The sequence below is a fragment of the Danaus plexippus genome, chromosome 15 (assembly GCF_018135715.1).
Source record: "Danaus plexippus chromosome 15, MEX_DaPlex, whole genome shotgun sequence".
Taxonomy (NCBI): Eukaryota; Metazoa; Arthropoda; class Insecta; order Lepidoptera; family Nymphalidae; genus Danaus; species Danaus plexippus.
Window position 1 is genome coordinate 419,405 of NC_083547.1, and position 26,587 is coordinate 445,991.

Sequence of the window (26,587 nt, forward strand, 5' to 3'; positions counted from 1 at the left end):
CTCGTAACATCAAAATAATTGATGCATTAACGTGCTCAAAACTTGCTTAATTATTAGTCACCCCGCTGGCCAGCGGACCGTGTCTCCCTAAAACCGGTGAATCTATTCAGCGAGGCTCGTCCAGTGTGAGTACAGTCGACGGCCGGCGCGCACTCGTTATATTAAAAGGCAGGACAAGTATTAAAATGACGGTATCGAGAGGAAAAATCTTGTTCGGGACTTGCAACACCGTACTCTTCGTAAGGACATTCATTTTATTCCGTTGTTCATAATAATATCAATTCTCAAATCCAAGCAGGGTCTAGAGTACTGAAGTGTTATGAAATACATTCAGTGTGTTTTGTGTGTCGGTGATCCTCATCGCCATGCTTAGTCCAAGTTAGCATCGCCACATTACAAACTCAGCGTTAATAGTTTTCCATTCATAAATGTTCCTACATCACCTATTGAATGAGAAACGGTCGGCACCGCGTCACGGCGATGCAAACTTGTGCTAAGTCTGCATTGTTTCAGTTAAAAACAAATCTTGCTTCCACAGTGCTGCGGGTTTGCGAAAGTGGTTTGTGGATTTCTGCTTCTGAGTGATTCAAAACGAATCCTTTTATCTCGCCTACTGGTGTCCCCCGACACCGGCCTGGAGGAGCCTCCCTTCTACTACCTGGCCCTGGCACTCCTTGCCACGGGACTCACCGTGTGTGCTGTCAGCGCGTTGGGCGTCTGGGCCGCTTACTTGCCGGGTTACGCTATTTTAACCGTCGTACGTATATCGTATCCTAAATAGTAATTAAAATAAGTATCATTACTTCTGCTCCTCTCTACGAGTCAGTCTTTCGTCACCAGTGTCTTGTTGTCCAGTATTTCCTCCTGGTCGTGGGACTGTTGGTGTGCGAGTGCGCGGGCGGCGCGGCGGCGGCCACTTGGCCTCGTTGTGTGGGCGGCGGAGGAGCGGGGGACGGAGCCCGGGAGGCGCCGTCGGAGCCCTACAGGGACACTACGCCGTGCCGGACTACGAGCACTTCACTACTGCCGTTGATCTTGCTCAGACTGAGGTAGACGTTGTTCACTTGCCATTCAATTGTTTTGAAATGGTTACAATAGCTGCGCGACGGTCCAAAATGTAATTCCTGTTAATATCCCACCCCCAGCTGAAGTGTTGCGGCATGACGGGCGCGCGTAACTACGACCTGTCGTCGTGGCAGCTGCGGCGGCTGGGTCCGCGGGGTCTCTCCGCTCCTCTCAGTTGCTGCGTCCAGCGCGCCGGAGGGTCCTACCTGGACCCCGCGCCCCTCAACGGTTCGCGATGCCAGGAAGTCACCGAAAATGAGTACAGGCACTCCTCGGTGAGAAAAGAGGCCATCTATCTTAAAACTTACCTCAATTTCTAAAAAAATGGTCTAAGCTCCTACACTATCTTGTCCGGTCTGTAACGGACATGATATTATTTCACTGAGATTATAAAAAAACAAACCTCTTTCTATCAGATTAGTGGGCGTTACCCGGTATTTACACTCTCGCCTCGTACCTCAACTCGTGCTTCGTCTCGTATCACAGCTCGCACCTCGTTCGCTCACACCTCAGGACACGAGCGCTGCGAGGCGCGAGACAAGACACGGGGCGAGCCGCGAGCGAGTATTTACACTCTCACTTTGTGCTTCGGCTCGTGCCTCGTCTCGCGACTCGAACGCGAGTGTAAATACCTGGTTACAAATATTCTCTGTTTCATAACAGACTTCCATTGAAAACCATTCGTTCTAGCAGCGTGGATACTTTTATTGTTTTTATCGGTCACTAAAAATATCGTCTCCCTTAATTCCAGGGCTGTCTGTCAAAGATCGAGGCCTGGTACCAGCAGCAGTACCTGGTGTTCATGCTGTCCCTATTCAGCGTGGTCATTTTCAAGCTGGTTATATTGCTGAGCACCGTCTACTCGTGCATCCATTACCGGAAACGCCGCCAGGACGTGCACTTCATCATCCAGCAGACGGATCGGAAGTCGATGCCGCACGAGCCGATCACGGCGAAGTACGTCCAGCCCAACAACTATTACAGTCCGCGGGTCAGGAACCCGAGGATCTTCCGCGACAAACCCAACGAGATGGTATGAGAATTAGCCGCGGAGATCAACGCCCTGGAGAGGAAACTGGACAAGTTCTCACAAATCCTGTACAAGCACGAAGCCGATTCTATCATGTGGTGAAAACTACCACGAGCTGCCGGGCGGGATCCACACTGCGACCTCGGTTTAAGGAGATTGAACAACCGCAATAATAACTTAAGCTCGTCGTAGTGTCCAGGAACAGATCAGTCCGGGAGCCGTGTCGCCGCATAGTGTCCATGTGCCATAAGTATCTGCGAACTGCGCCTGTGAACTTTCTCTCCGGAGTGTTTTTCTGCCGCTGGAAGGGTCGGGGTCGCCGACCGAGCCCCGCGTCCTCGGGAGGCCGCGGCGGACGGAAATAAAAGACATCATCTCAATATGTAATATTATTTTCAAAAGAACATTCAAAAATTGGTCCTAAAGTTAAAAACATTGTTAACAATGGCTTTGGAATGTTACACTCGGTCACGGCCGCCTCGGGCTCGCTCCGGAGCGCCCGCGAGCCGCGCGCTCTACGTCCATTCAGTTTCGGGTATAAATAACAAAATCGTCCTCCTCGTCCGGATCGTCGCTGGACTGCTACGGAACCCGCGTTCCGAGAGCCTCCGCCATGACGATATTCTGTTTCGTAATAATTGATTCTATTCACTATGCTAGAGACGGCCGAGGCCGACATCACAGTGTGGCTGCTACGTCTTAGGTACGGAAACGACCTCACGATTACCTCAATAATAAACATTTACATTTCAACTATAAATAAAGTAATATACACACACACCGCACTCCGGTGGAGCCGGCTTCGGAACTCAGTCTCTGTGAACGACCTAACCACGGCGACGCGCCCGGGCCGCGCCGGGCCGCGCACGCCCGCACCGGAGGCTCGGCGACGAGTGACCAAGTCCACCCGCACACTGCCGCGTCTCGTCCGGCGATAAATAAATTGATTGTAAATAAAACTATGGAAATGTGTTTTGTGCTAATTCCTCGAGACGATGACGTCAGCGGAGAGAGAGAGAGAGAGCGCCCGGAGTCTACAGGATGTCGCTCAGGAAGGAGTTGTCGAGGGAGTTGAGCAGCTCCTGGGCGGTGAGGCTGCTGGCGTCCGTGGACGGCATGCTGTCCAGGAAGTCCAGGTTGAAGTCGGCCGCCTGCCCCGCGAACGACCCGCCCGCCTGCAGCCCGGGGAAGTGCATCGGGGCGGCCTGCGCATGCGCCGCGTGGCCCGTATGTCCCGTCCCGTGCCCCGCGTGCGTCCCGCCGTGGCCCGCGTGCGCGTTGTGGGGCATGGACATGCCCGCCATGCTCATGCTCTGGGACTGGGACATGTGGATGTTCGGCATCTGCTGTAACATGACGAACGATATAACAGAGCGTCGCACACCTCACCACTTATAACATTCCGATGACTGGTCTAGATGTGTAGATTTGAAACACTGAAAGCAGCGTCGCAGTGACCAGCACCGGTTATGATGTACGGAAGATCCGCCAGAGACAGAACCACGGGGCGGGTTATGTGTTGTGACTTATCTTAAATGTAGGGCAAAATAAAAACAAAAAAAAAGTGAGCAACGACACAGGGCTGAGGAATACGGGAGATTATATATTAGCGTCGCCTCTCCCACAGAGATGTACCCTGGAGGTCCCGGAGGCATCGCTGGTGTTATTATTTCCATTAATCTCCGAACCAAAACACCAAGTCTTCCGCCGACGCGTGTCTCCCCCGGCCCTCCATCTGTCAGTTATTATGTATATATTGTCATTAAGAGTGCTGAAGGGGCGCAGTCCCCCCCCCCCTCCGACGGTGCTGCCTCTGACGGATGTGTTTTGAATCTCGGTCGAGGAATGAGTCGTGTGTTATATTGTATTAGAGGTAGTAAGTATGAACCTGTGCCTGGACGGTCATCACCTGGTTCTGCTGCATCATCAGCTGCGACATGGACGACTGCTGCTGGCTCGACGTTCTGCGAACAACGTTATGTTATGTGATGTTAATTTTCGCCCAGTCCTGATAACGCTCGTTTGATCCCGTTCCTATCTGTTATCTAATGCGTCAGATTATCTCTACACAGGTGTTACCTTTCGTTCCTTGTTTAAACTAATTTAAATCCTTTGTTTAATATATTACCAAAGGAAACAAAGAAAATTTCTAATTTCACTATATTTGAAATTTCTTATACGAAATGTACCAGCGCGTGTCAGAAAATGGAAATATTAATTAAATGTAGCCTCGGGGACAGTCGATGATATGTTAAAGAATAATCCGAATAATAATCTCGTGTTCGAGGAGTGTGTCCGTGCTGGTGGTTCACCTCTGCTGTTGATGCTGCATCAGCTGCTGTTGCTGCTGCTGCAGTCTCGCCTGCTGGAGTTGCATCTGTTGCTGCTGCGCCATGCTGGTGTTCACGCCGCCAACGTTGCCCATGTTGCCCACGCCACCCATACCGCCCATGCCGCCCATGTTGAAATTGCCTCCTGGTTGATATAAGGAGAGTAAACTTTGAATGATGTAATGAGATCTAAGATTTTCGCGAGTATTCATTTAAATGAAACTAGTATTTTTCGGATTTACTACGCGGATTTTATTATTTAAAAACTACATAATCCCGACGTTTCGGTTACTTTGCAGCAACCGTGATCACCTCGTCTGCCCGTGAATGATGTATTAAGGAAGTAAAATGAGAAAATATAGAAGGTGTCGATGGTCACACGACACGAGCTGGGCCCGAAGCTACAGCCTTTGGTGTAACAAGTAACGGTCGCTTTACCAGTAAGCCATCACATGGACCTCCATATAAGTTTTATGCAACCACTAGCTGAACATAGCTCTGATCATCCTACCTTGGAGATGGTGCGGAAACTGTTGGCGCGCGTTCTGCTGCTGTATGAGGACGTGCCTCCAGTCGGGCGGGTACTGGCGGCCGTGAGGGGCGAAGGCCCGGGGCGCGGGCGCGGGAGCGGGTGCAGGCCGGCGGGCCGCGAATCTGGCCTTGTACTCCGGCGGGGGAGGACGCATCTGTTGCTGCTGGGCGCGCAGCATCTGCTGCTGCTGCTGTTGGAGCATCTTGGCCTGCTGCTCGCGGGAAATCCCCGCCGCCGCTATACCTACGACACCACACAACGTTCTCATAACTAATGTTTTCTATAAACTCATACATAATAAAGTATGTGGAAACGTTGTGTGTCTATTGACCCGCATCCTATCGCACAGGGGGGGGGGGGGCATTATGTTCAGTGCAGATAATGTACACGGAGGGCTGAACGTCATGTGTTCGTTGTTTATATGTGTAGGGAACACACAATGAATCCCGACTGGACATTAAGAACTCCGGAACGCACCGGAAGTGACATTGAATTGCTGACATTTGTTTGTTAAGTTTTGCGCGGGAAAGTATCTGTCGACGCTGTTTGTGAGTGTTTTTGCAAATTAAATTTAAGGTTAATTAAAGTAAATTTAATGTGTTTTCTTTTTAGTTAATACTAAGTTAAAACTCTTAAATGCAAGTTTTGCTCCACTTAAGGTTTGAAATATTACTTTAAAGCTGTAGATTTATGAGACAATCGCATTTTTTTCTTCGAATATTAAATACATATAAAATTAAATAATATTTTAATACAATACATAATATTTTCAATACACAAGCGATATAGCAGGTGTCAGTGTGAGTGGTTATCGATCGCGTCCTCTCAGCTGGCCGGCTGACTGCTCCACTGGCTGCTTCTCTAAGTCTAGACCGAGCCTGACAGACTAGACTGAGACTCCTTTCATAACGACTACAGAAATAATACCCCAATAATGTATTGCTGTACTGTGCCCCTACTACGAGACTTGATTCTCGCACTAAACAAGAACGGTTTACAGTGTTTCAATAATAATTCTTGGAGCGTGATAATATCGATCTGGGAATAGGAATGAAAACTATGTTTTTAAATCGATTTGAACTCATGGTAGGGGACGTCCTGTCGCTCACAGCCAAATTTTCAAGTAACTTGTAACAGGATGGTAGTGTGTTTCTGAATATTTCAGTGTGTTTATATATAACCAGCGAGCGCCGACCGCTTCAGAACAGATAGTAGGTACGTTTCCAGTACAATTATTACTAAGCATTAAAATTGAACAGAATCATTTAGTACGAGACGGACCTCGCTGTCGGCGTACTGTACTGAGCTAAGAGAGGTGAACATTAAACATGTATATATGTAACGTGTTGTGTAAGGAAATGTGTTGCGATTTGGTTACGAAACAGCTTTCGTTCGTCTCTCACAGCCGTCGTCAGCGTGCTCAGCCCGCGCCTGAATCATTAAAGCGAGTCCATCATGAGCCACATCAACAATTCATCAGATTCAACGAGACACATTTATTTTAAATATCATATTATTAATATTTAAACCGTCGAGTGTGGAACTGTCTTTATAACCGTGATGCTCTGTATCGGTACAGTTAGCACGGACGTACGGAGCGTTCAACGTTTACATTCACATGAGAGGTATTATAAATGGAAAACTTGTAACGAGCCGTACAGTGAGACGGTGTGAACTCAGACTAAGAGTATCGACGTGTTGTGATATATATAGGTGTAATTACATGTATTTGATACTGACACACGTCGTATAATGCGAGCGGGGTTTGTGTTCGGATCGTGTCTCATGGTACTAATTTAATTTTTACTATATTCAATACACGGGAGAAGAAACGGGACATACCCTATAGAGTATAGTAGAGCAACTGATGTGTATATCAAAAGGTATGTCTGTAGTGTCCGGCGTTATCTCCGCAACAGAATATATTATATCAATGCATATACAATAATCCTGGTCTTTCTGGCATTTTAATACAAAATATATATTATGTTAAGATACATGATGACCCAAGTTAGCGTCGTGACTACACACGAAGCGTTTCCAGTTTGTCATTCAATAAACCATTTTAATACTATATTGTGAGAATATTGATGTATTGAAAACTGTTAACGCAGAGTACGTAGTGAGCCGATGTGGACTCATGATAAGCATACTTTTCAATTGAAACCCGGCGCGGCTGGGAGGGAGTTGAATCGATCGCGCGGCACTACGTACTTACTGTGCAGAGTGTTAGAGACCTATACTTTATAATTATAAGAAATGTGAGATCAGGAATGAGTTGAGGACAAGCTCTCGACACAGGGTTCTCCTGCAGATGACAGCGACGACACGAATGTTATATACATAGCGTATAGTATGTGTGTGGTGTGTGTGTGTGTGTGTGCGGAGCGAGGTTGTGTGAGTGATGGGAGGAAACATTAATTTAGAGCTGGATCGAAGTCTTCGGTTAATACGTAATGAGATGCAGCAGACGGCGCTGAGACGATTCAATCAGCTGGGAGGGTCGAGTGTGGGCAGAAGTGTGCATCGATAGGCAACAGGACCGCCGTAGAATATGTACGCTGTTTATGGTTTTTAAGGACGTATGCGGACGCCACACAGACCTCGTGTTATCAGCGACATGAATGTTTTAATCAATTAATTTCTGTCCGCGAGGGCCACACCACGGACTCATAATGTACACGGATCGGGAATCGAACCCGGTGTGTGAGGCCGGCCGGGATGAGAGCCGCCGCCCCGCTGGAGCTTGAGGTTTATTGATTCAGTGACGTCATCCACACGGCTGCGGGGGCTCCGGTGGCTCCGGGGGCTCCGTCGCATTGTAATGAATCGATCTCGTGAAGCATGATGTTCGTGAGAATCTCGCTTTTATTTTTAATAGTTTAATATACAGTAACATCTCGCTAAGGTTTCGCTTTAAACATATCTGGAACCTTCCACGAGCGGACCCTGCTAGTAACATGTACCGTGTTCGAACTCACCGAGAGGTTGCCCCTGTGCCGGGCCCGTGTTGGTCTGCTGCGGGGGCGCGGCGCGGGGCCTCATAGACGGACTGAACTTGATGCTCTGCGACTGGGACACGGAATACGAATCGCAGCTGTTACCTGGAGACGGGACGCACTGAATTACTTACACCACCCTCGTGCTGTGGATGACTACTTCAAAAATGTGACGTCAAGTTCGTGACGTCATAACATTCCGGGGTGGGACTAATGTCGTAGACTGGTGACGTCATACAATAGATACTGTATGACGGTATTCGGAAATACTTCAAAGTAAATATATAATACGGGCTTAAGGCTGAATATACATGGATACACTTTAAATATTATATATATATTCTTTTAAATAGCTCTTTTCTGTACGTTTACTGGACGTTTTCCGTGTCGCACTACACGGTGGACGATCGTCCTTTATCAATTTGTAACTATCGGTAAAACTACAACGTTCGAGTTACGAACACGTGCAAACTTATAGTACGGAAACTATGGGCAGGACACATGTTGTATATTTGTATCAGTACAGGAGGCAGGTATGTTAACACTGCTTGTCTGTTTGTCTTGATGACATTGACTCGCTTACATCTGTTTATAAATAAATAACAACACGAGACCTCAATAGAAAATATCAGTTTGGCGAATAAATAATGAGATTATACAAAAATTGATGGTTTAAGAATAAAAATTCTGTTTCGGATAAAACACGATGAACAAATAAAAACCTGTTCAGGAATGGCTTCCGCTCGCTAATATTATTATTTATATTAAACCGAGGAATACCTTTCTCTTGTGTTTATAACACGATTAGAGAGCTGTACTGGAGAAAGGTTATACTAGATAGAGTTTCGAGCGGACTGAAACCACAGCATCCGCTGCGACGACCGGAAGCAGGTCGCGGCGGATGACTCGTGGAGGCGCCACGAGAGAAAGAGACCTGAACGAATATAGCGATAGAGGTAGTCCAAGTATGTGGTCCGAGCTGCCACCTCCAGGGGCGAGGAGGCGACTCGATGCACCTGCCACCTACCACCTACCTTGATGGTGCGGCGACGGTGACGGCGCCTGGTGACTGTACCCGGCGTACATGCCCTGCTGCGCGGCCACTGACAGCCCTCCGGCCGAGCTCACCTGCATGTGCTGGGCCGCCGACACCTGGACATGACGACCCTCACATTACTGCGTAATACATATCACACACTACTGTTACGAGACAGAGCGACGGTTTAACATATGTAAGGAAAAACTTATTCCTATTAATATTCATGCAATCATTAGTGATATCTGTCTGTCTGTCTGTCTGTGTACCGCACATATACCTTTACACGCGATACTAAGTAATGAATTGAAACTATATAATTATCTCACGTCAATACTGAGCCGGTCGGTGAGACGAGTCGCGAGCGGGGACACCTACATGTTAGTTAACTCTGATACTTCACGTAATCAAAAACTCGATGGAACTCGTTACATATTACGGAAATATTATAAGTCACAGCCTCGTAGAGACAGACAGACATACATTAATTACGAACAATAAAACATATTTTAAAAGCCTTCGAGGAACATACGGAGACATTTTATTGACATGGGTTAAATAATTTCCGAGTGTCTAATATTTATTAAATCAACGGGAATGTCTCCAGCGCGCTGTAGTCAAGCAGCTCACCCAGGGTCAGACCCGTGCGTCCGTGGTGAGGTAGTCGGTAGCGTGCTAACGGCGCCCGTTATCAGATGGTGCAGTCCGCGCGCGGCTCGCTAGCTAGTTTACCGTTACTCCGGCTACATCGTGATGAGTCCGTCCTCCGTCCTCCGTCCCTCGTCCCTCGTCATAGTGCGGCCCGTACACTCGCTAACGTCGCTACCTGAGCGTGTTCGTGCATGCACATGTGACGCGGCGTTATATGCATGTGTAGAAGACCCAACTCGTCCTCAGTCTAGTCGCCTGGCAGTGTCATTGATCTCAGTATCCGCGGACTTCACGTACAGAAACACGTAACGTACGTCATGACGTCACACGCCCACCCTACAGCGGTCCTAATATAGACTTCCATCAACTTAAACCGAATCTACTCCATGTAACATGTATATATATTATACATATACGAGTTCGCAGTCCTTAACATGAGTATGATCAAACTAAATACAGATAGTATGGAGTAATGTAATAATTCGAGCTGGCAGTAACGATCTAGGTATATGGATGAAAAACTCGAAACCGTCCGTGTCGAGTCCGATGATACGAACTCGTGATAAGGGAAAGAAATAAATATGAATTAGGTAAACATCAGCCATACAACGTGTCGGGCTCGAGATTAGGAACGCGGTTGTGTAACAAATGTTTCTCGAACACTTAACATTTGTAATCGAGGTAAGTAATATTTGAATCGAGGCTGTGTTTAAAAACCAGCCGGAGAACGGATGCGTTGAGGACGCGGAGACACAAACTAGTTTGTTTATTAATAAATATTATTCAACGTTCAAACGACACTGGGCAACACGGACGACGAGCGAGCGAGTGAGATCGAGTCGAGATCGAGACGTAATGTTACGAAATATATTAAAATACAGGAAACAACGAGGGTCCGGTGTGGTGAGACTCGGAGTAGGAGCGCATTAATGAGAGTGTCGGGACACACGGCACACGTGTTCACCATACAGGAAGCGAGCGAGCCGCGGCTCGCAGCCCGCGGCTCGCTCTCATTGTTATGTACTCGTATATGTTTCAATAATATTGGCTGTGTCCGCGTCCCACCGCACGCGGCCAGCGACCAGCACCACATGCTGCATCTATGGACACGAGCGGGACCTCGTTAATGTATGCGTTACAGCGAACGTCGACCAGGACGGTGTGTAACGCGGCCCGCTGTCCGGTGTGAGGCGAGGCTATCAGCGCGCGCACCCCCGCAACCCCCGCGGTCGATGCCACACCCCACTCGTATATTTTTTATATGTTGTACGACACGTCTTACACGGAATGAGGCGACGGGTGAGCGGTGATCGGGAACCGGGGTACGAGGCGAGGAGGGAAGAGAAGATTATACATGGACGGATACGTAGGTGGAGATGTCGTAGAGCGTTACTCACCTGAAGGTTGTGAGGCTGCGAGAGGTGCATCTGCTGCTGCTGCGTCATGTGCAGGTGTTCGAGTGCGGGAGGCGGCGGCCGCGGGCGGTAGTTGTACCCGCGGAACCGCGCCCAGTCCCCGCCGGCCGCCTGCTGATGCTGCTCCGCCATGTGTTTGAGGGTCTGCGCCGCGGGCGACATCTCCCCATAAGGCCGTGGCGGCTCGGCCCCCGGTCCGCCGCCCCCGTTGGTCTTCCCGCCGTCCAGGTCGAAGTCCTTCATGAGCTCCGGATACTCGGAGATCTCGGTGATGAGATACTCGAAGGCGTCGTCTCCGTCGTCCTCCCCTATGAGGTCGGCCAGGCCCGGGAAGGCGGAGGCGGCGTCCCTCTCGAGAGCGGCGGCGCACTCGTCCAGCCCCACGAACTCGTCGTCGGCCGCCTCGGACTTGCACTCCGCCTTGCACTCCCGCTCGCAGTCCAGGGGCGAGGGCATCCGGGGCGGCTGCGAGGGCTGGGCGGGCTGCGGCGGCGGTGGCGGGGAGCCCGACGTCTTGACGGCGTTGGCGAGGGCCTTCACCGTCACGTTGGTGGATATCTGCTGCGGCTGAGAGTCGGCGGCGGACGTGGTGAACTCCAGCTGCTGCACGATCTCCACCGAGAACTTGGTGAGGCCCTCCCCGGGGCCGGCGGACGCGCCCCCTCCGCCCCCGCATTGTATCTTAGCCGGAGGCTCGTAGTCGACACAACCGAACTTTTGTTGCTGCAACAACGGTTCCATATAGCTCTTCAGGTCCCAGGGATCACTGTCGCTGAACCTCTACAGTTTTCTAACCACAATAAGTCTTTGAATGTCATCTACATATTCACGAAACGTCAATGTAATAATAATTAAAATACTTTTGACTTTATTCAAGAAACATTTAAGTTAGTTTTGAGAAACGACAATGTTACATGACAAATAATATTCATCGACAGCGTCGAGATGATCGTCGTGACCCGAAGTCAATCATAATATCTGAGTAGTACTCTGTATGCTGCAACACCTAAAGTGTAACCAGATCGAACAGTGGTTTCCCATGACTGTCGGCCACATCGAAGGGACCGCCTTACCTGTGAATATTTTTCTTTCCCGCCTCACAAGAACAATCAACAGTAATGAGCAGCAGGCGCATTAACAAACACACTTGTAGTAGTAATTTTAACAGTAGGAAATTTATTCAGAAAATCTATTACGTCGTACCTATATTTAAATTTATTTTTTCTGAACAAATGATAAATATTCATATATATATATATATACACATATATTGTATATATTTTACATAGGTGTCTGCGTGTAGATGTAAGAAGATCGTCTCTGGCAGCAGTAATGATAGCAACAACATTATCTACATTATACGAACGTCTCGTCTGGTATCCCGAAGCCGAGAATGTCACATGTGTCTGAGTCCACGGAATGTCCCCCGGGACTCGACCCGGGCGTCAGCGACGAGACTATTGTTGCTCGGCGTAATAAGTATGATGTGTTTAACCGAGGTTCAGTAAAAGCTTCGGCGGAAGGTCACCGCCGCGCGACTGGAGCGAGCGGCCGCCGTGAGACAATCGTTGTTGTGTAACTCTTGTTTGCAATACTCGCCAGATCCACATTCACAACCAACCGATTCACACACACACGCACACACTCACACACACACAACAATATAATGACATTATTCAAAAGATAACTGTCTTCTTTGGGACATCTACACTGATTCTGTATGCCTGCCTACAACTAAACAAACTGCAATCAATAACTCAACAGTTAGTGCACCTCAATAAATAACATTGTCGTCTCGGATGGTGTGGATGTAGTTATACTATATGTAGATGTCCTCACCGTGGATGTTGCTGTGTGCTGCGATAATCTAGTCTATCATATAATTATTGTACGTATCGCCGACACCGAGCTCTGTTAGACGACCGCTTACTGTGAGTTCACGTCGTGAGAACAATTAAATATAGCGTATGAATAACAGGACTATCAACACACTGTGCAGTGAACGATTCGTGGGTATTTAAAACTGTGGATTACGAGGTATATTATATATGACACTGCTTACGATTTAAGAATAGTATACGAGGCAGTTATCTACAACACAGACATGTAGTTTGTAAATGTGATAAGTTAATCAACGTAAAGCAGAACAACACGTCGTCCGCCGTGAAGACCGTAGACCGACCGGCCGGCCGGCCAGCCTCCTCCACACGTGCTCCGCGGCCCACGTGCCCCGTTGTATTTCTTTTGCCTCCAACATTCCCCTGTTACAAGCACGTGACCTTTCAACTGGCGCACTCACACAACGACCGCCGATATATATTACATAGCGACCTGGCGGCTATTCTTTGTGTATTATTTACAAAAACTTTTTATATAAACAGTACGCTAAGGGTGACGACCAATATTGTCTTTAAACATTCAAATACTACTTCCTCTCTTCTTAATCTGAATAACCTTTGAACTTAAATGGTGTATAGAGAGTAAACCTTTTTTTGACACTTTTATTGTATAGAGCCAGTGACAATGTCACCTGGGCTCGTGTCATGTTTTGACTTCTGACCATATCGACATCCACATACCCTTCACTTTGTTTTCCACTCAATGTGGATTCTAAATACATATATAACAAAGAAAAACGTTTTATAACAATCGTGTATTTTTGTCACTGCTCTAATTATTCTGATATCGAGCTATATTTTTCTCGGAGTTAATCCGCAGTAAATTAAGGGTTCACGTTGTATCTGCCCTTATGTTTATGTGTGGTCAGGACGGGCCTATATCATAAACTATGTAATAGTAGAGAATTGTTTTAAACCAGAACATCATATGCAACTACCCGTTATTGTGCATCTAACGGGATACCAAGTAAGAAGCCGTTTGTACCGTCGTGGTTACATTAGGAAAGGCTCGGCCATCACAAAACACCTGTCTTATAAAACTTCTAGTACTATTGTTTTAACAGACTCTTAGAGGAAGGCTTTTAATAGATTTGTTAACAATAACGACCCAACTCGACGACGTTACGCTCAGCTGATTCTGTATTCTTGCGAAATTTAACGGATGACGGATTAATAAAATCTCGTTTACACCTGGGATGCTCATATCTATAACTTGGTATACGGGTGTCTGGAACGCAAGTAAGAATGACTATTACGACGATTAATGTAAAATAAATACAGTAATATAATTTGAACGTATCCGTCATCGCATGAACGAAATCGAAGGAAATCTGAGGTCAAACATCCAAGGTGACATTCAAACACGGCCAGTCGCTGTACGAAGCGATCGCTAAAACGTTTTCAAACACGGGAACCTACGACATTAACATACACACATGTACACACCGCCTCATGTATTATAGGTATCAATGTGGAATATTTATAAATGTGATTGTCTTCAAATAGTAAGGAATGGTCAGATATCTCACACAGCTCACATGGAGACTGCTGTGCAGGTTGCTGCTGATCGCGGCCAGCTCGGGCTTCCGGTCCGTCTTCTTGGCCTGTCTCTTGGCCTTCCCCTCCAGGAACCTCTTCTGCAGCGCATTCGTCTCAAGGTTCTGCTGCTCGCAGGCCCCGCTGAACGACTGGTCGAACCTCGGCACGCACTCCGACTGCCGCCGCCTGTACGTCTCTATTCTTCGTCTGTTAATACCATTGACATTATTAATTTCTGTTACTCGACATCATAGTTCACAAGTTACATTCACGTTCGGTAAAGATTTTAACAGATGATTCGTAGTTTTAATAAGCAAACCAGTTTTAACAAGATTATTATAAGTCGGACATGTACCAAGTCTCACGCGAACACATACCCGAGCTATATTTTAACTGTAAATGTCGTCGTCTGTATGTAAATTTTGTGTAATGTATTTAAATTAAGTTCAGTTAAATCGTACGACCCTCACTGTCGAACATTAACGAACGTGGGTTTCCACACCTCTTCATCAGATGACCATGTGCGAGTGTATTGATGGAGAAATGAAAATCGTTATAACCCGAATCCCCGACGATCAGCGTTCATGTTTTAAGGTGAGGTAATGAATCGTATAATCAATAATTGAATACTGGGATATTAGCTAACTGTTGGATAAGTCACGCCTGTTACTTTGGAAACAAGAAATTATACAGTACGGTTCGAGGGTCACTTGTAAGCGACCACAAATTGATGTTCGCATATTTTAACATATTCAATTGTTAAATTATTCAAGTTTTTGTTTAGGATATAACATGAATAAACGTTCCTTACGTATAAAACATATTTAAGGTTAAACCAAATACAATAGTATTTAGTTACTCTAAGTAAATAAAGGCACTGGACGAAATAACAACCTTTATAACCTTTCGACGGTCCGAACATATAGAAGTCGGTCTGTCTAACAGTTGAGCCATCTAACTAACAGTTGAGCCATCCAACAAACGGTCTGTCTAACAGTTGCACCATCTAACAGACGGTCTGTCTAACAGTTGCACCATCTAACAGACGGTCTGTCTAACAGTTGCACCATCTAACAGACGGTCTGTCTAACAGTTGAACCATCTAACAGACGGTCTGACTAACAGTTGCACCATCTAACAGACGGTCTGTCTAACAGTTGAACCATCTAACAGACGGTCTGTCTAACAGTTGAACCATCTAACAGACGGTCTGTCTAACAGTTGAACCATCTAACTAACAGTTGAGCCATCCAACAAACGGTCTGTCTAACAGTTGCACCATCTAACAGACGGTCTGTCTAACAGTTGCACCATCTAACAGACGGTCTGTCTAACAGTTGCACCATCTAACAGACGGTCTGTCTAACAGTTGAACCATCTAACAGACGGTCTGTCTAACAGTTGAACCATCTAACAGACGGTCTGTCTAACATTTGAACCATCTAACAGACGATCTGTCTAACAGTTGAACCATCTAACAGACGGTGTGTAACAGTTGAACCATCTAACAGACGATCTGTCTAACAGTTGAAGTATCTAACTAACAGTTGAGCCATCCAACAAACGGTCTGTCTAACAGTTGCACCATCTAACAGACGGTCTGTCTAACAGTTGAACCATCTAACAGACGGTCTGTCTAACATTTGAACCATCTAACAGACGATCTGTCTAACAGTTGAACCATCTAACAGACGGTGTGTAACAGTTGAACCATCTAACAGACGATCTGTCTAACAGTTGAAGTATCTAACAGACGGTCTGTCTAACAGTTGAACCATCTAACAGACGGTCTGTCTAACAGTTGAACCATCTAACAGACGGTCTGACTAACAGTTGAACCACCTAACAAACGGTCTGTCTAACAGTTTGGCGGTCTCTAGTTGATTGTCTAGCAGAGGGCCACCTAACAGCGTCGCCGTTCGACCGTTTTAATATTATAATCTCGTTGAATAAACAATCCTTTTATCTTATCTTTACGTTACTGTACAATTCCCTTATCTTAATGTTTCCATGAACGTCCAGTTTGTGATCTTCTCCGACCAAAAAACTATAGACTTTTTATTTGTAATGAGATTTTTTTACATAATATACAATCAACTTAAATGCTAATGAAACCAAATATATTCTGTGTGCTCAATTTTATTAGCGGTGAACTAACATATTAACTACATTTCGTCCCTCGAATCCCGAGGGATAAGGAGCGACGCCCTGAATACTTGTGAAAACTTAGACAAAAATCCAAGAATAACATCATAGGAAAAATTTAAAATTCGTACTTTTTTATGAAAAATTAACTATTAACTATGTATTTTTATATATCATGCTTTATTTGTACTTTAGTTAAAGGAATGAGCATATATGGTAAATTAAATAATAACGGAAGCTGAAGGGAGTCGTTTGACGAGGGACTGAACGAGGGTATGATAGGCAGATAAGGGGAATACCGAAAGATCCATACACACCGTAGAGTATAAACAGTCTGGTCCACGTCAGAGAATGGAACATGAGTGTAAGAACTATGGAAAGCGTCACACGCGCAGAAAACATTGGACAATGGATTCATAGGCGAAAGTATGGATTCCTGTAGGTGTGTGTGGGCTGATGTACTGCCTGTTGTGAGTAGTTGCGATGTAGAATTAAAACGAGGACGTGGACCTGAGAAGCGACCAGACAGGACGGGGGAGCGCCTCGAACACAGGTTGGCATGTGCTCGAGACGCGCCAGGTTAGATATATAATGAAGTGAAATCGCTGACAGGTCACGTCTTATACACTATTACTATTGATGGCCGCCGGTGGTCAGTCAGCCGCGACCACCGACTCACCTTCAGCTGATGTTTATACAGTGAATTTCGTTTGCGAGCGTAACGTGCGCGACTCTTGATCATCCATCAGCTGCCGAGCGCGCGGTCGGTGAAGGGTTCAAGGTTGGATGAATTCACCTTCGCATTTTCCATTCTAATATTCGAATTTAGCAACATCATTAGCGATTCCCTGGACCACGCTCGATCCAATGTGGTTTGAAATGTCTACGTAGGTAATATTTTGTGAGGATAAACATGCATATATGTTACGAGACTGCTACGTGCTAAGGTATATGTAATAGAGAACGCGTCGCAATGCTCATACAAATATGTGATAAATAATACAGTAGGTAAGTATAATAAGTGCGACGCGTTCAACATAGCGTCCACTTGTTACGTATGAAGCTGTCTCTGTAACTGGAGCGACTTCGCTGGACACCAGCCGGGGGAGGGGGGGCGGAGGGAGAGGAGTTTCGAGTTTGAGAGAAAACCATCGACGGGCGACATCCGCTACATGATACATCGGTAAAGTCGGGCCGCACGCACACACGTGCACGGCGGGTGACGTCACCGGCCGTGTCGCTCTGACGCGCGCCCGAGGCTGGGAGACGTTGCCATGACGACGGTGACGTGAACTGACGAAAACTAATGCACTGACACTCTCAGAAAACGACGGCGGAGGGGGCGGCGCACGGATAAGAGATAACGTAGCGGGATATGGCGACGTGATGAAAGTAGATACATTGTAACGAGATCCCGGACAATACTAGTCCTACGACCGACTCCGCACGGCCCGCGATCGACGTCTCCGGGACTACTTTAGATATTTAATATACATTTTGAAGCGAATAATAAAAATGTTATCATATTCAGCCATAATATATATTAAGGCCGTGTGATGTGGACGTAGGAATATATAAAAAAAATTTAATCTTATTCAAGATCACCTAATATCATATATACATTTCACTTGTCTATTTGCTTGTCGGTGGAGACACCGTACCAGTTCCCCCCTTCCCCACCCCAGCAGCTCTGATAGCACCACAACCAGTCTCGCTCTACTATCACACTTTCTCTCGATGTACATCACATTACTAATGTCTCTATAGAGCATGCCCACTTCTACTTTTAACCGACTGCGAATGGTGGTAGCTCCGGGTTCTAACATTAGTATTTTAAATAATTCTTTCATACACCAATTGATATATGCAACAGAACTATCCCGCTACTCCCCTCGATGTATATCATTCGTATGCGAGTATGTGAGTGTGTGTGTGTGAGTGTGTAACAAGTAATGATCTGCTTGATAAGAGTGAAAGTCTGTATCCATATTAATACAACATATACATTATGACATAACATTCAATGCATAACATTAATGTATAACTAGCTCTCGTCTCCTAACGTGTCACATATTCATATATAATTCTCATCACATATCTTTTTTTTTATCCAAAGAGTTCGTATAGGTTTTCCTCGTAGATAATTCGTTTCCGCTATTTTAAAATGTTCGGATACATTCATAAATGTTATCTGTATTGCATTACTGACGCTCTCACCGACTTACATATATTATACGTATACATGTGTAGGATAATATACAGTAAGTAACTCTGACGCTGTACAAAACACACAACGTCAACATGTGTTTACTATATAATACACAGATATACCCAGGGTACGTCGATAGAGCAGACCGCAGTGTGTTTAAGATTTCACATTCATTATATAAAGTTGAATATAGAGATCCGAGTCGAGCGTACGGCTTTAGAAACTCGTTCCGCACAGAGTGTAGCGAGCGACCTGCACGGTGCACCACTTCTAGATGTTACATCTAGAGTCATCGAGGGCGTGGTTACATGACGCGCGCCCAGGACACCTCCGACACTACCTGGCTCCGTCACGATAACGCTCGACGGACGGATTGATCAGATCGATTACTCTAACACCAAATACGCTGTATAGACGATAGGACGTACGAAAATACAGAGTAGACATTACTGTAGAGATATGAAAGTTAATAAAACGATATATTCATATAGAGATGTATCGTTTATTCTGTAATAGTTTAGTTGCGGACGGTCCCGGCTCCCGGGCTGCGGACGGGTGTCGGGTGTTTTTGTTTAGTTCATTGACCAGTCGTCAGTCGACAGTCGACAGTCGACAGCGAGCAAACACACGATAAAGACAGTGTCGCGGCCGCGGTCGGACCTCCTCACCTGTCACTACAACCGAGATACCGCTGACGGTATCAGTACCAACAAACTCATACACAACACACTTGTGTTATTTGTGACAGTACACACGAACATATAGATAATAATTTTTACGTTTAAAATGTCGTTATTGTAACGGGATTTACTATAAGACACGCTATTTAATTTCAGTGGAAAATATACGAAACTGATAATAATTTACTGTAATATAAATATTAACATAATATAAAATGAAATAATAAAATCTTATATGAAAAAACTGTCATTACACTGAAAAATTTATTTTAGATTTTACATATTACAATACATCACAAACAATATATATAGTATGAATTACGAAATAAAATAATGTTTTGACCTTACATAACATTATATGTTCAAGAGTTAGACTTCAAGAGTTACAAAAACATTGGGAGAATGACTGATGGAGTAATCAAGTGTGTCTGTGCTAGCTCCCTCAATACTACATGCCCCAAACTATAACACCCTGCACTGACACATACACTTCTGGATTGAAATAAAATATAATCAGAATATTAATTTTGACCATAATCAATATCAAAGTTCAACATAAGGTTTAATCCCTTACTGAAAACCAATGAAGGTCCTTCAATGGGATTCCAATTGTTGAGTAAACACCAACCTCGCCGGATCATATATAATTTGTTGTAACAATGGACTCATTTCAATGATCACCCAGTTCACAACAGATGCTAATAACAAATTAATCAACATAAAAATTATGTTTTTATACAACTAATACCTAATATAGAATATTTTCCTTTAAGTCATTTTGCAAATCAATCACCATTTACAGCAGATAATTATAAATCTCACTTTACACATCACTTCATATCAGCTTGTTAAACGAGGTATATTTTTATTATTTTAGTTGTCAACTAAATCAATGGGGGCTGTCAGGTAATGAGATAAATATTACTTAATACTATACAGCCGAGTCAGCACAAGAAGGTCATATATAAATAAACCTTCAATAGAACATTACTGTAATCAGCAGCAGATATTAGATTACACTTAGCACAGAGATATTGATTTGTAAATACCTTAAGCGATCAACAACAGCTTGTCGTTTGGGTGGAAGAATCATTTCTTCCATGGGCTGCAGCATGTTGGGCGGGTGCTGGGCGGGCGAAGCGCCGGGCAGCAAGCCGCCCGCGCCACCGCCTCCCACCAGGTGCTCCACGGTGATTCCTGACTACTTTACCTCTGCCCCCTCATTCTCTGTCCCTCTCTTAACCTACTTAGTACTCAAGTACTGCACCGTAACTGAGATAACACTATGAGAAAATAGCCACAGTTCGTCCTCAACAATCTAAGCACATTTTTCATGTTGACACCAGTCTTCAAAACACAGTGAGTAATATTACAAAAATTTTAGCCAAGGCTATATAACAATTCACTGAACAACCGAGATACGTGTGGAGTTGTAATATAAATGTTTGAAAAACAAATGTTTTGATATAAAACAAGTTATGAAGTCACAGCACAATCATCCGGAGTAAAATATTTAACTTGCACAAACTTATATTAAATAACTGGAGGCATTCGCACATATGGAAGGCAATAATTATTGTATTTTAACATATACTTCTCTTAGTAAATTCTTATAAAAAATTATTCAAAAGTTCTAAAACAATTCGCAATAACTCAATGCGCTCAATACCACTAAGATCTCAAACATCAACTGACTGACGGAGGTCGGACTTCGGAGACGCTTACATTGCCGTTTTATGACGCATTAACTAGATTCCTGTCTTTGGATCTCATAGATATTTTATTTTGTTGAATGAGAATTGGAATCAGACCATTAACATTTTGTTATACATCTGTTTATAATCGGTGATTATAAAGTAATAATCAATTATTATATATAAGTATTTCCTTATTAAGTAATATAAATTGGATTTAAAATTATATTTGTTTCTCTTTTTAATATTTTAATCTTGAATCACAGAAATTGTATCTATTGTATAATTACCATTTCAAAAAAAGAACCTATATTACTATAAAGAAGAAAAATAAATTGTTTAATATGTGGCCTTCTTGATGTTATTATCGTCTTATTAAAATATTTTTATTATTAAAATGGAATTATAGAAATACATTTCAATGTCAAGATAACACTGTCACTTGAGTTTGAATTGAGACTTTGGTAACCTAAAAGATTGAATAAAATTAAAATCGAATAATAATTATACAATATTATATTTAACTTGTACCTATAAAATTACTGAAGGACAAATTGAGAAAGAAACAGTTGTTGAATAATATAAATTATCTTTATTTACATTATACAATGTCAGCTCTTCGATCCCGGTTAGGGGGGTCTTCTAGACTTCTGTCTAGGATTATTTATCATTCCAAGACTCAATCCAATTTAATATATCGCGCATCTGTTCCTGCTAATAATTTCGGTGAGTAAATTTATTGTTGGCTTGTTTACGCTCTTAAATAACGATAACGATATTATTTATTAATTTCTAGAAAGATTCAATGTAGCCTTGCACTACAGTACAGTATCTGACCAGAAGCCAGTGGAATCGAGTAATGATATATAGAAAAGAAAGAATTTCAAGCTGAAACTAGAATGCTGTTGGATATTGTGGCTAGATCTTTATATTCAGATAAAGAAGTAAGCTCATAAATTTAATAAGTTGATATAATTTTTAGTTAAAATCTGCCCTATTAATAGAAATATTGTAAATTAAATAAAATTTTGTCTTATTACAGGTATTTATCAGAGAACTCATTTCAAATGCCAGTGATGCTCTTGAAAAGTTTCGTTACTTAAGTGTTAGTTCATCTCCAGACTCGCCGAAACTGGATGGCTTAGACAGAGCCCTCGAAATAACATTGACCACAGACAAACAGAATAGACAACTTATATTCCAGGTAACCCTCATGTCTGATCTACAGATAGCTAGTTTTTCACACTGTCAGCGAATATTTTATATTAATTTCTTATTAACACTTCAAAAAACAAACAATTATGTAGGAAATGAGTAGATGGAACCCAAAACAAAATATATGTGGCAGAACTATTAAAGACCATCTCAAACTATGTTGTTATTTTTGGTACTACAAGAATTAAAACAAGCGACCAGAAGCATAAACCACAATATGATCTGAAAATACATAAATTGAATCGAATACATCAATAAAAATTGATTTTACAGGATTCTGGTATTGGCATGACAAAGGAGGAATTAATACAAAACTTGGGAACAATAGCTCGGTCGGGGTCCAAGTCCTTCATAGAGGAGGTGAAGAAGCAGGGCTCGGAACAAGCGAGCTCCATCATTGGCCAGTTTGGTGTGGGATTCTATTCTGCTTTCATGGTCGCCGATAAAATAGAAGTGTTCACTAGAAGCAGTATCGCTGGCTCCAAAGGATACAAATGGAGTTCCGATGGGTGAGCAAAATTTATCAGTTAATATTTGGTAGTTTTGGTCATTAGCATATAGTGACTTTTGTACAGGTCGGGGTCATATGAAATACAAGAGGTAGATGGAGTGGACATCGGCACCAAGATTATCGTACATTTGAAGACTGATTGTAGGGAGTTTGCCGATGATGATACTGTCAAGAGTGAGTTAGATCCAAGAGCACATATATAGTAACCAAGCATTGGGTAACAGTATAAAATGTTTCAGATATCATAATGAAATACAGCAATTTCATCGGCAGCCCCATTAAACTGAACAATGAACAAATTAACTCTATTAAGGTGTGTCATATATAATATTGTTTCCTGATACTTCTCTTTCAAGAGTCTGTAGACTAAATGTAATACGTAACTGTGGTAAATTATTTGTCTCAGCCGCTGTGGCTGATGGAACCCAAAGAGGTGACATCGGAGCAGCACATAGAGTTCTACAGGTTTATTGGCAACTCTTACGACAAGCCACGCTTCACACTTCACTACAAGGCGGATGCACCTCTCAGTATCCGATCCATACTCTATGTGCCCGAGGGCAAGCCGGGCCTGTTCGAACTCTCCCGGGACTCGGACGTCGGAGTCGCTCTGTACTCCAGAAAGATCTTGATCAAGAGCAAGGCGGAGAACATACTGCCGAAGTGGCTGAGATTTGTTAAAGGTTGGTCGGAAACATTGTAGCACACTACACTCAACGAGACGTAGATGCGTATCTCATACCAGCTTGCGACTGAACGTATTTTGCTAGTATGGATATTTTTACTTATTTACCACTCATTTCAGGCGTCGTGGACTCGGAGGACATTCCGCTGAACCTGAGTAGAGAATTATTGCAGAACAGTGCTTTAATAGCGTACGTACTCTTATATTTGAATGGCAAGAATATTACCACATATATCTTTGCTTCCTCTAACCCCCCCCCCCGTACTCCTCAAAGACTTCTCCAGGATAGAGATATTCCAAACACCGCTCAAATAGTTCTCTTGTTAATCCCCTCCTTACTATGTTATAATACGCTCTCTTGTCTTAAAGTCTTCCTCTAACAGCTCCACCCCTCGAAGCTCCCTTAACGTCACCAACTCTCTCTGGTGACAATCAAATCTATAACAAACTCACGTATTAATAGCGTCTTCATTGGGAGACAAGATAATATTGTCTGCTTTCTGTGAACTGCAAAGATATCAGAAAATTTAAATAACAAATACACGGAAGTGAAATAGAAATATACGGCTGTTTTTGTATGTTAATATAAGACATGATGATCGCCTGTTCCCAGGAAGTTACGAACCGTGCTGACGAACCGTTTCCTGAAGTTCATGGCGGACATGGCCAACAAGGAGCCGGTCGGCTACGAAGCGTTCTATCGGGATTACTCGCTGTTCTTCAAGGAGGGCATCGTCACCAGCCAGAATCCCCTGGAGAAGGTACTCCTATATATACTGTATCTATAAGCTCCCGGTCTCACCATGACCCTAAGGCCACCAGCAGGTGCCGCTGGTGCGAACTCCTGTAACTAACAATCAAACGCGACCTTACTGGTTATTTTAACGAGACATTCAGCGCCACGGGTTACGATATGGTCCTATCTATTGGCGATTCAGCATAATATGACGAAAAATAATGTCAGAATTTTATTTTGTAGGAGGAAATAGCTAAGCTGCTGCGTTTCGAGTCATCAAAACTGGAGAACGGCGTCAGGACGTCGCTGGCCGACTACAACAAGCGGCAGAACAACGACCAGAGGAATATATACTACTTGGCAGCGCCCAGGTATGTGGCCAATAAGACAGACAGGGACAGGGACAGATTCTTTTAAGTAGAATTTTGCTGATAATGCGATGTGCTAAATTCATTGACGCTTTCAGCCGAGAGCTGGCGCAGTCTTCTCCGTACTACGAGTCACTGAAGAAGAGAGACGTCGAGGTCCTGTTCTGTTACGAAATGTACGACGAGCTGGTGCTGCTGGAGCTGAAGGAGTTCGGCGGCAGGCCGCTCGTGTCCGTCGAGAACGACATGCAGAAGGATCCCGCAGACGGCACCGACACCATCATAGGTGACGATCTCCTCAGAAATAAAAATCACTACCCTCAGAGAAAAAAGTTCTTAAACAACCTGTATTTTAACTGATGGACTGCGAACAACATTGTCCCGGGCTAGCTGTTATCCAGAGCGTCCTTTGTTGATTTCCTAACTTCTATTGCTCATCATCAGGTCGTGTGTGAACCGCGTCTGGTGGAGTGCAGCCTGGTGATAGTGTCGAAACTGCCCTGAGTTTCTCCTCCCCTAATCAAATTCCATCATTTGTTGCCATCCGTTCTCAAATGTGTCCTAGTCTACGTCAGTCCTTATGATTAGGGACGACACGCGAGGCTTCACCTCGAACTCTCGACTAAACAAATTTTATTGTTTTAGATTTAATAAGCACTCCATATCTATCACAAGTTTTTTGGCAATAGTTGTCATCGTCTGAGCTGATTTCCTCTCGATGTCCTTGAGAATATTTCCCCATTATATCTATAACTATGCGGTGATGTTGAAAGCGATGAAAGAAATAATCAATGGATCACTTGTTGATGATGTGTGAGCAACTAATCTGGATTACATACAATTATACCTAGCATCTAAAATCAACATTATAAATACAGGCAGCGGGGAACTAGAGCAAAGCCAGGTGAACGACCTCATATCGTTCCTGAAGACGAATCTCGTGGGCAAAGTGTTCGAGGTGCGGACGACGAGAAGGCTGGACACGCATCCGTGTGTGATCATCGTGCCGGAGATGGCCGCGGCCAGGCACTTCATACGGACACAGGCGCAGAACCTCAGCGAGGACAACAGATTCGCGCTGCTCCGGCCGCAGCTCGAGATTAACGCCAAGTCAGTACCACAACCTCGCCAATCACCACCATGGCCATCTGAAAGTTACACCTCACGCTTAAAGAGCGGACTCATTTATGCAATAAATAATACTGATACTCAAAACTTCCGACGGATGAAATTATTTTTGTATATGGCATCCCCGGTAACGAGAATTTTTATTTATGGTCTGATTTATTATTTCAATAACCATATTGAATTTCAGACATCCCATCATCAGAAAATTACACAAACTGATCTCCAGCGACAAGGAGTTGGCGAGTATGATCTCCAAACAGCTGTTCTCCAACGCCATGGTGACGGCCGGCCTCATGATGGACGCGCGCACCCTGGTCACGGACATCAACGAGCTCTTAATAAAAGCTTTGGAAAAACACTGAATGATCTTTACACGAAGCTACGTTGACTGTTTTACAAATATTATATAATTAATAAATATAGTTATTTACAAAAATGGTGTTTAATTTATTTTTATAACATAATCTATGCTGTTATTTAAAAATATACATGTTTTCTTGGTTAACATTATTTTAAAATTTATGCACACAGATTGTTTAATACTTCAAAAATTATATGTGCGTGCGATTTTTTTTTTTTAATTTACTTGTCACCTTGTAATAAGCAAAAAATTCCGTCCTCAATGCTGTGAACTATCCACGGACAAACAAAACAATCCTTCAACAACGGCAGATTGCTTATTGGATTTTATAATCAGTAATCCAACAAGACGGTGCATTTA

General features: G+C 44.0%; 3 protein-coding genes across 7 annotated transcripts; 2 read left to right on the top strand and 1 right to left on the bottom strand.

The window, feature by feature from the left end:
• Positions 1-25: 25 nt before the first annotated feature.
• On the top strand, positions 26-2,475 carry LOC116766103 (CD82 antigen). The gene is given in 6 exon segments (XM_032655763.2): positions 26-239; positions 539-757; positions 856-948; positions 951-1,049; positions 1,146-1,340; positions 1,817-2,475. Coding segments are annotated over 6 exon segments (948 nt in total). The 5' UTR covers positions 26-185; the 3' UTR covers positions 2,105-2,475.
• Positions 2,472-21,240, bottom strand: LOC116766101 (neurogenic protein mastermind-like). 5 transcript variants are annotated; one of them, XM_061522738.1, is made up of 9 exons: positions 20,579-21,240; positions 14,495-14,702; positions 11,041-11,781; positions 8,991-9,108; positions 7,939-8,061; positions 4,937-5,200; positions 4,408-4,570; positions 3,984-4,059; positions 2,472-3,441 (listed from the first exon to the last, which is right to left on the bottom strand). In XM_061522738.1, the coding sequence occupies exons 1-9, from the start codon at positions 20,641-20,643 to the stop codon at positions 3,130-3,132; spliced, it is 2,070 nt and encodes a 689-aa protein (XP_061378722.1). In that variant the 5' UTR covers positions 20,644-21,240; the 3' UTR covers positions 2,472-3,129. The 5 variants fall into 5 exon arrangements, with proteins under 5 accessions (XP_061378722.1, XP_061378724.1, XP_061378723.1 ...); XM_061522740.1 differs by having other exon boundaries at positions 2,472-3,438; positions 4,005-4,059; positions 14,486-14,702; XM_061522739.1 differs by having other exon boundaries at positions 4,005-4,059; positions 14,486-14,702.
• Positions 21,241-21,658: 418 nt separating this feature from the next.
• Positions 21,659-26,302, top strand: LOC116766282 (heat shock protein 75 kDa, mitochondrial). Its single transcript, XM_061522877.1, has 13 exons — positions 21,659-21,949; positions 22,020-22,167; positions 22,266-22,427; positions 22,712-22,947; positions 23,014-23,123; positions 23,189-23,262; positions 23,356-23,632; positions 23,755-23,824; positions 24,248-24,395; positions 24,614-24,741; positions 24,837-25,024; positions 25,617-25,848; positions 26,054-26,302. Exons 2-13 carry the CDS (start codon positions 22,123-22,125, stop codon positions 26,226-26,228), a joined length of 1,845 nt encoding a protein of 614 aa, XP_061378861.1. The 5' UTR covers positions 21,659-21,949; positions 22,020-22,122; the 3' UTR covers positions 26,229-26,302.
• The last annotated feature ends 285 nt before the right edge of the window (positions 26,303-26,587 follow it).

What these genes read in the sequence shown, in the direction of transcription:
- LOC116766282 (XM_061522877.1), top strand. Translation starts at nt 22,123, where the DNA reads ATGCTGTTGGATATTGTGGCTAGATCTTTATATTCAGATAAAGAA. An exon ending in AACAAATTAACTCTATTAAG is followed by an intron (nt 23,263 to 23,355) that starts GTGTGTCATATA and finishes TATTTGTCTCAG; the next exon opens with CCGCTGTGGCTGATGGAACC. An exon ending in GCCAGAATCCCCTGGAGAAG is followed by an intron (nt 24,396 to 24,613) that starts GTACTCCTATAT and finishes TTTATTTTGTAG; the next exon opens with GAGGAAATAGCTAAGCTGCT.
- LOC116766101 (XM_061522736.1), bottom strand. Translation starts at nt 20,643, where the DNA reads ATGCTGCAGCCCATGGAAGAAATGATTCTTCCACCCAAACGACAAGCT. An exon ending in GCAGTCTCCATGTGAGCTGT is followed by an intron (nt 11,782 to 14,485) that starts GTGAGATATCTG and finishes CCGTTGTTGCAG; the next exon opens with CAACAAAAGTTCGGTTGTGT. An exon ending in ACCGTCGCCGCACCATCAAG is followed by an intron (nt 8,062 to 8,990) that starts GTAGGTGGTAGG and finishes TCCCGTCTCCAG; the next exon opens with GTAACAGCTGCGATTCGTAT.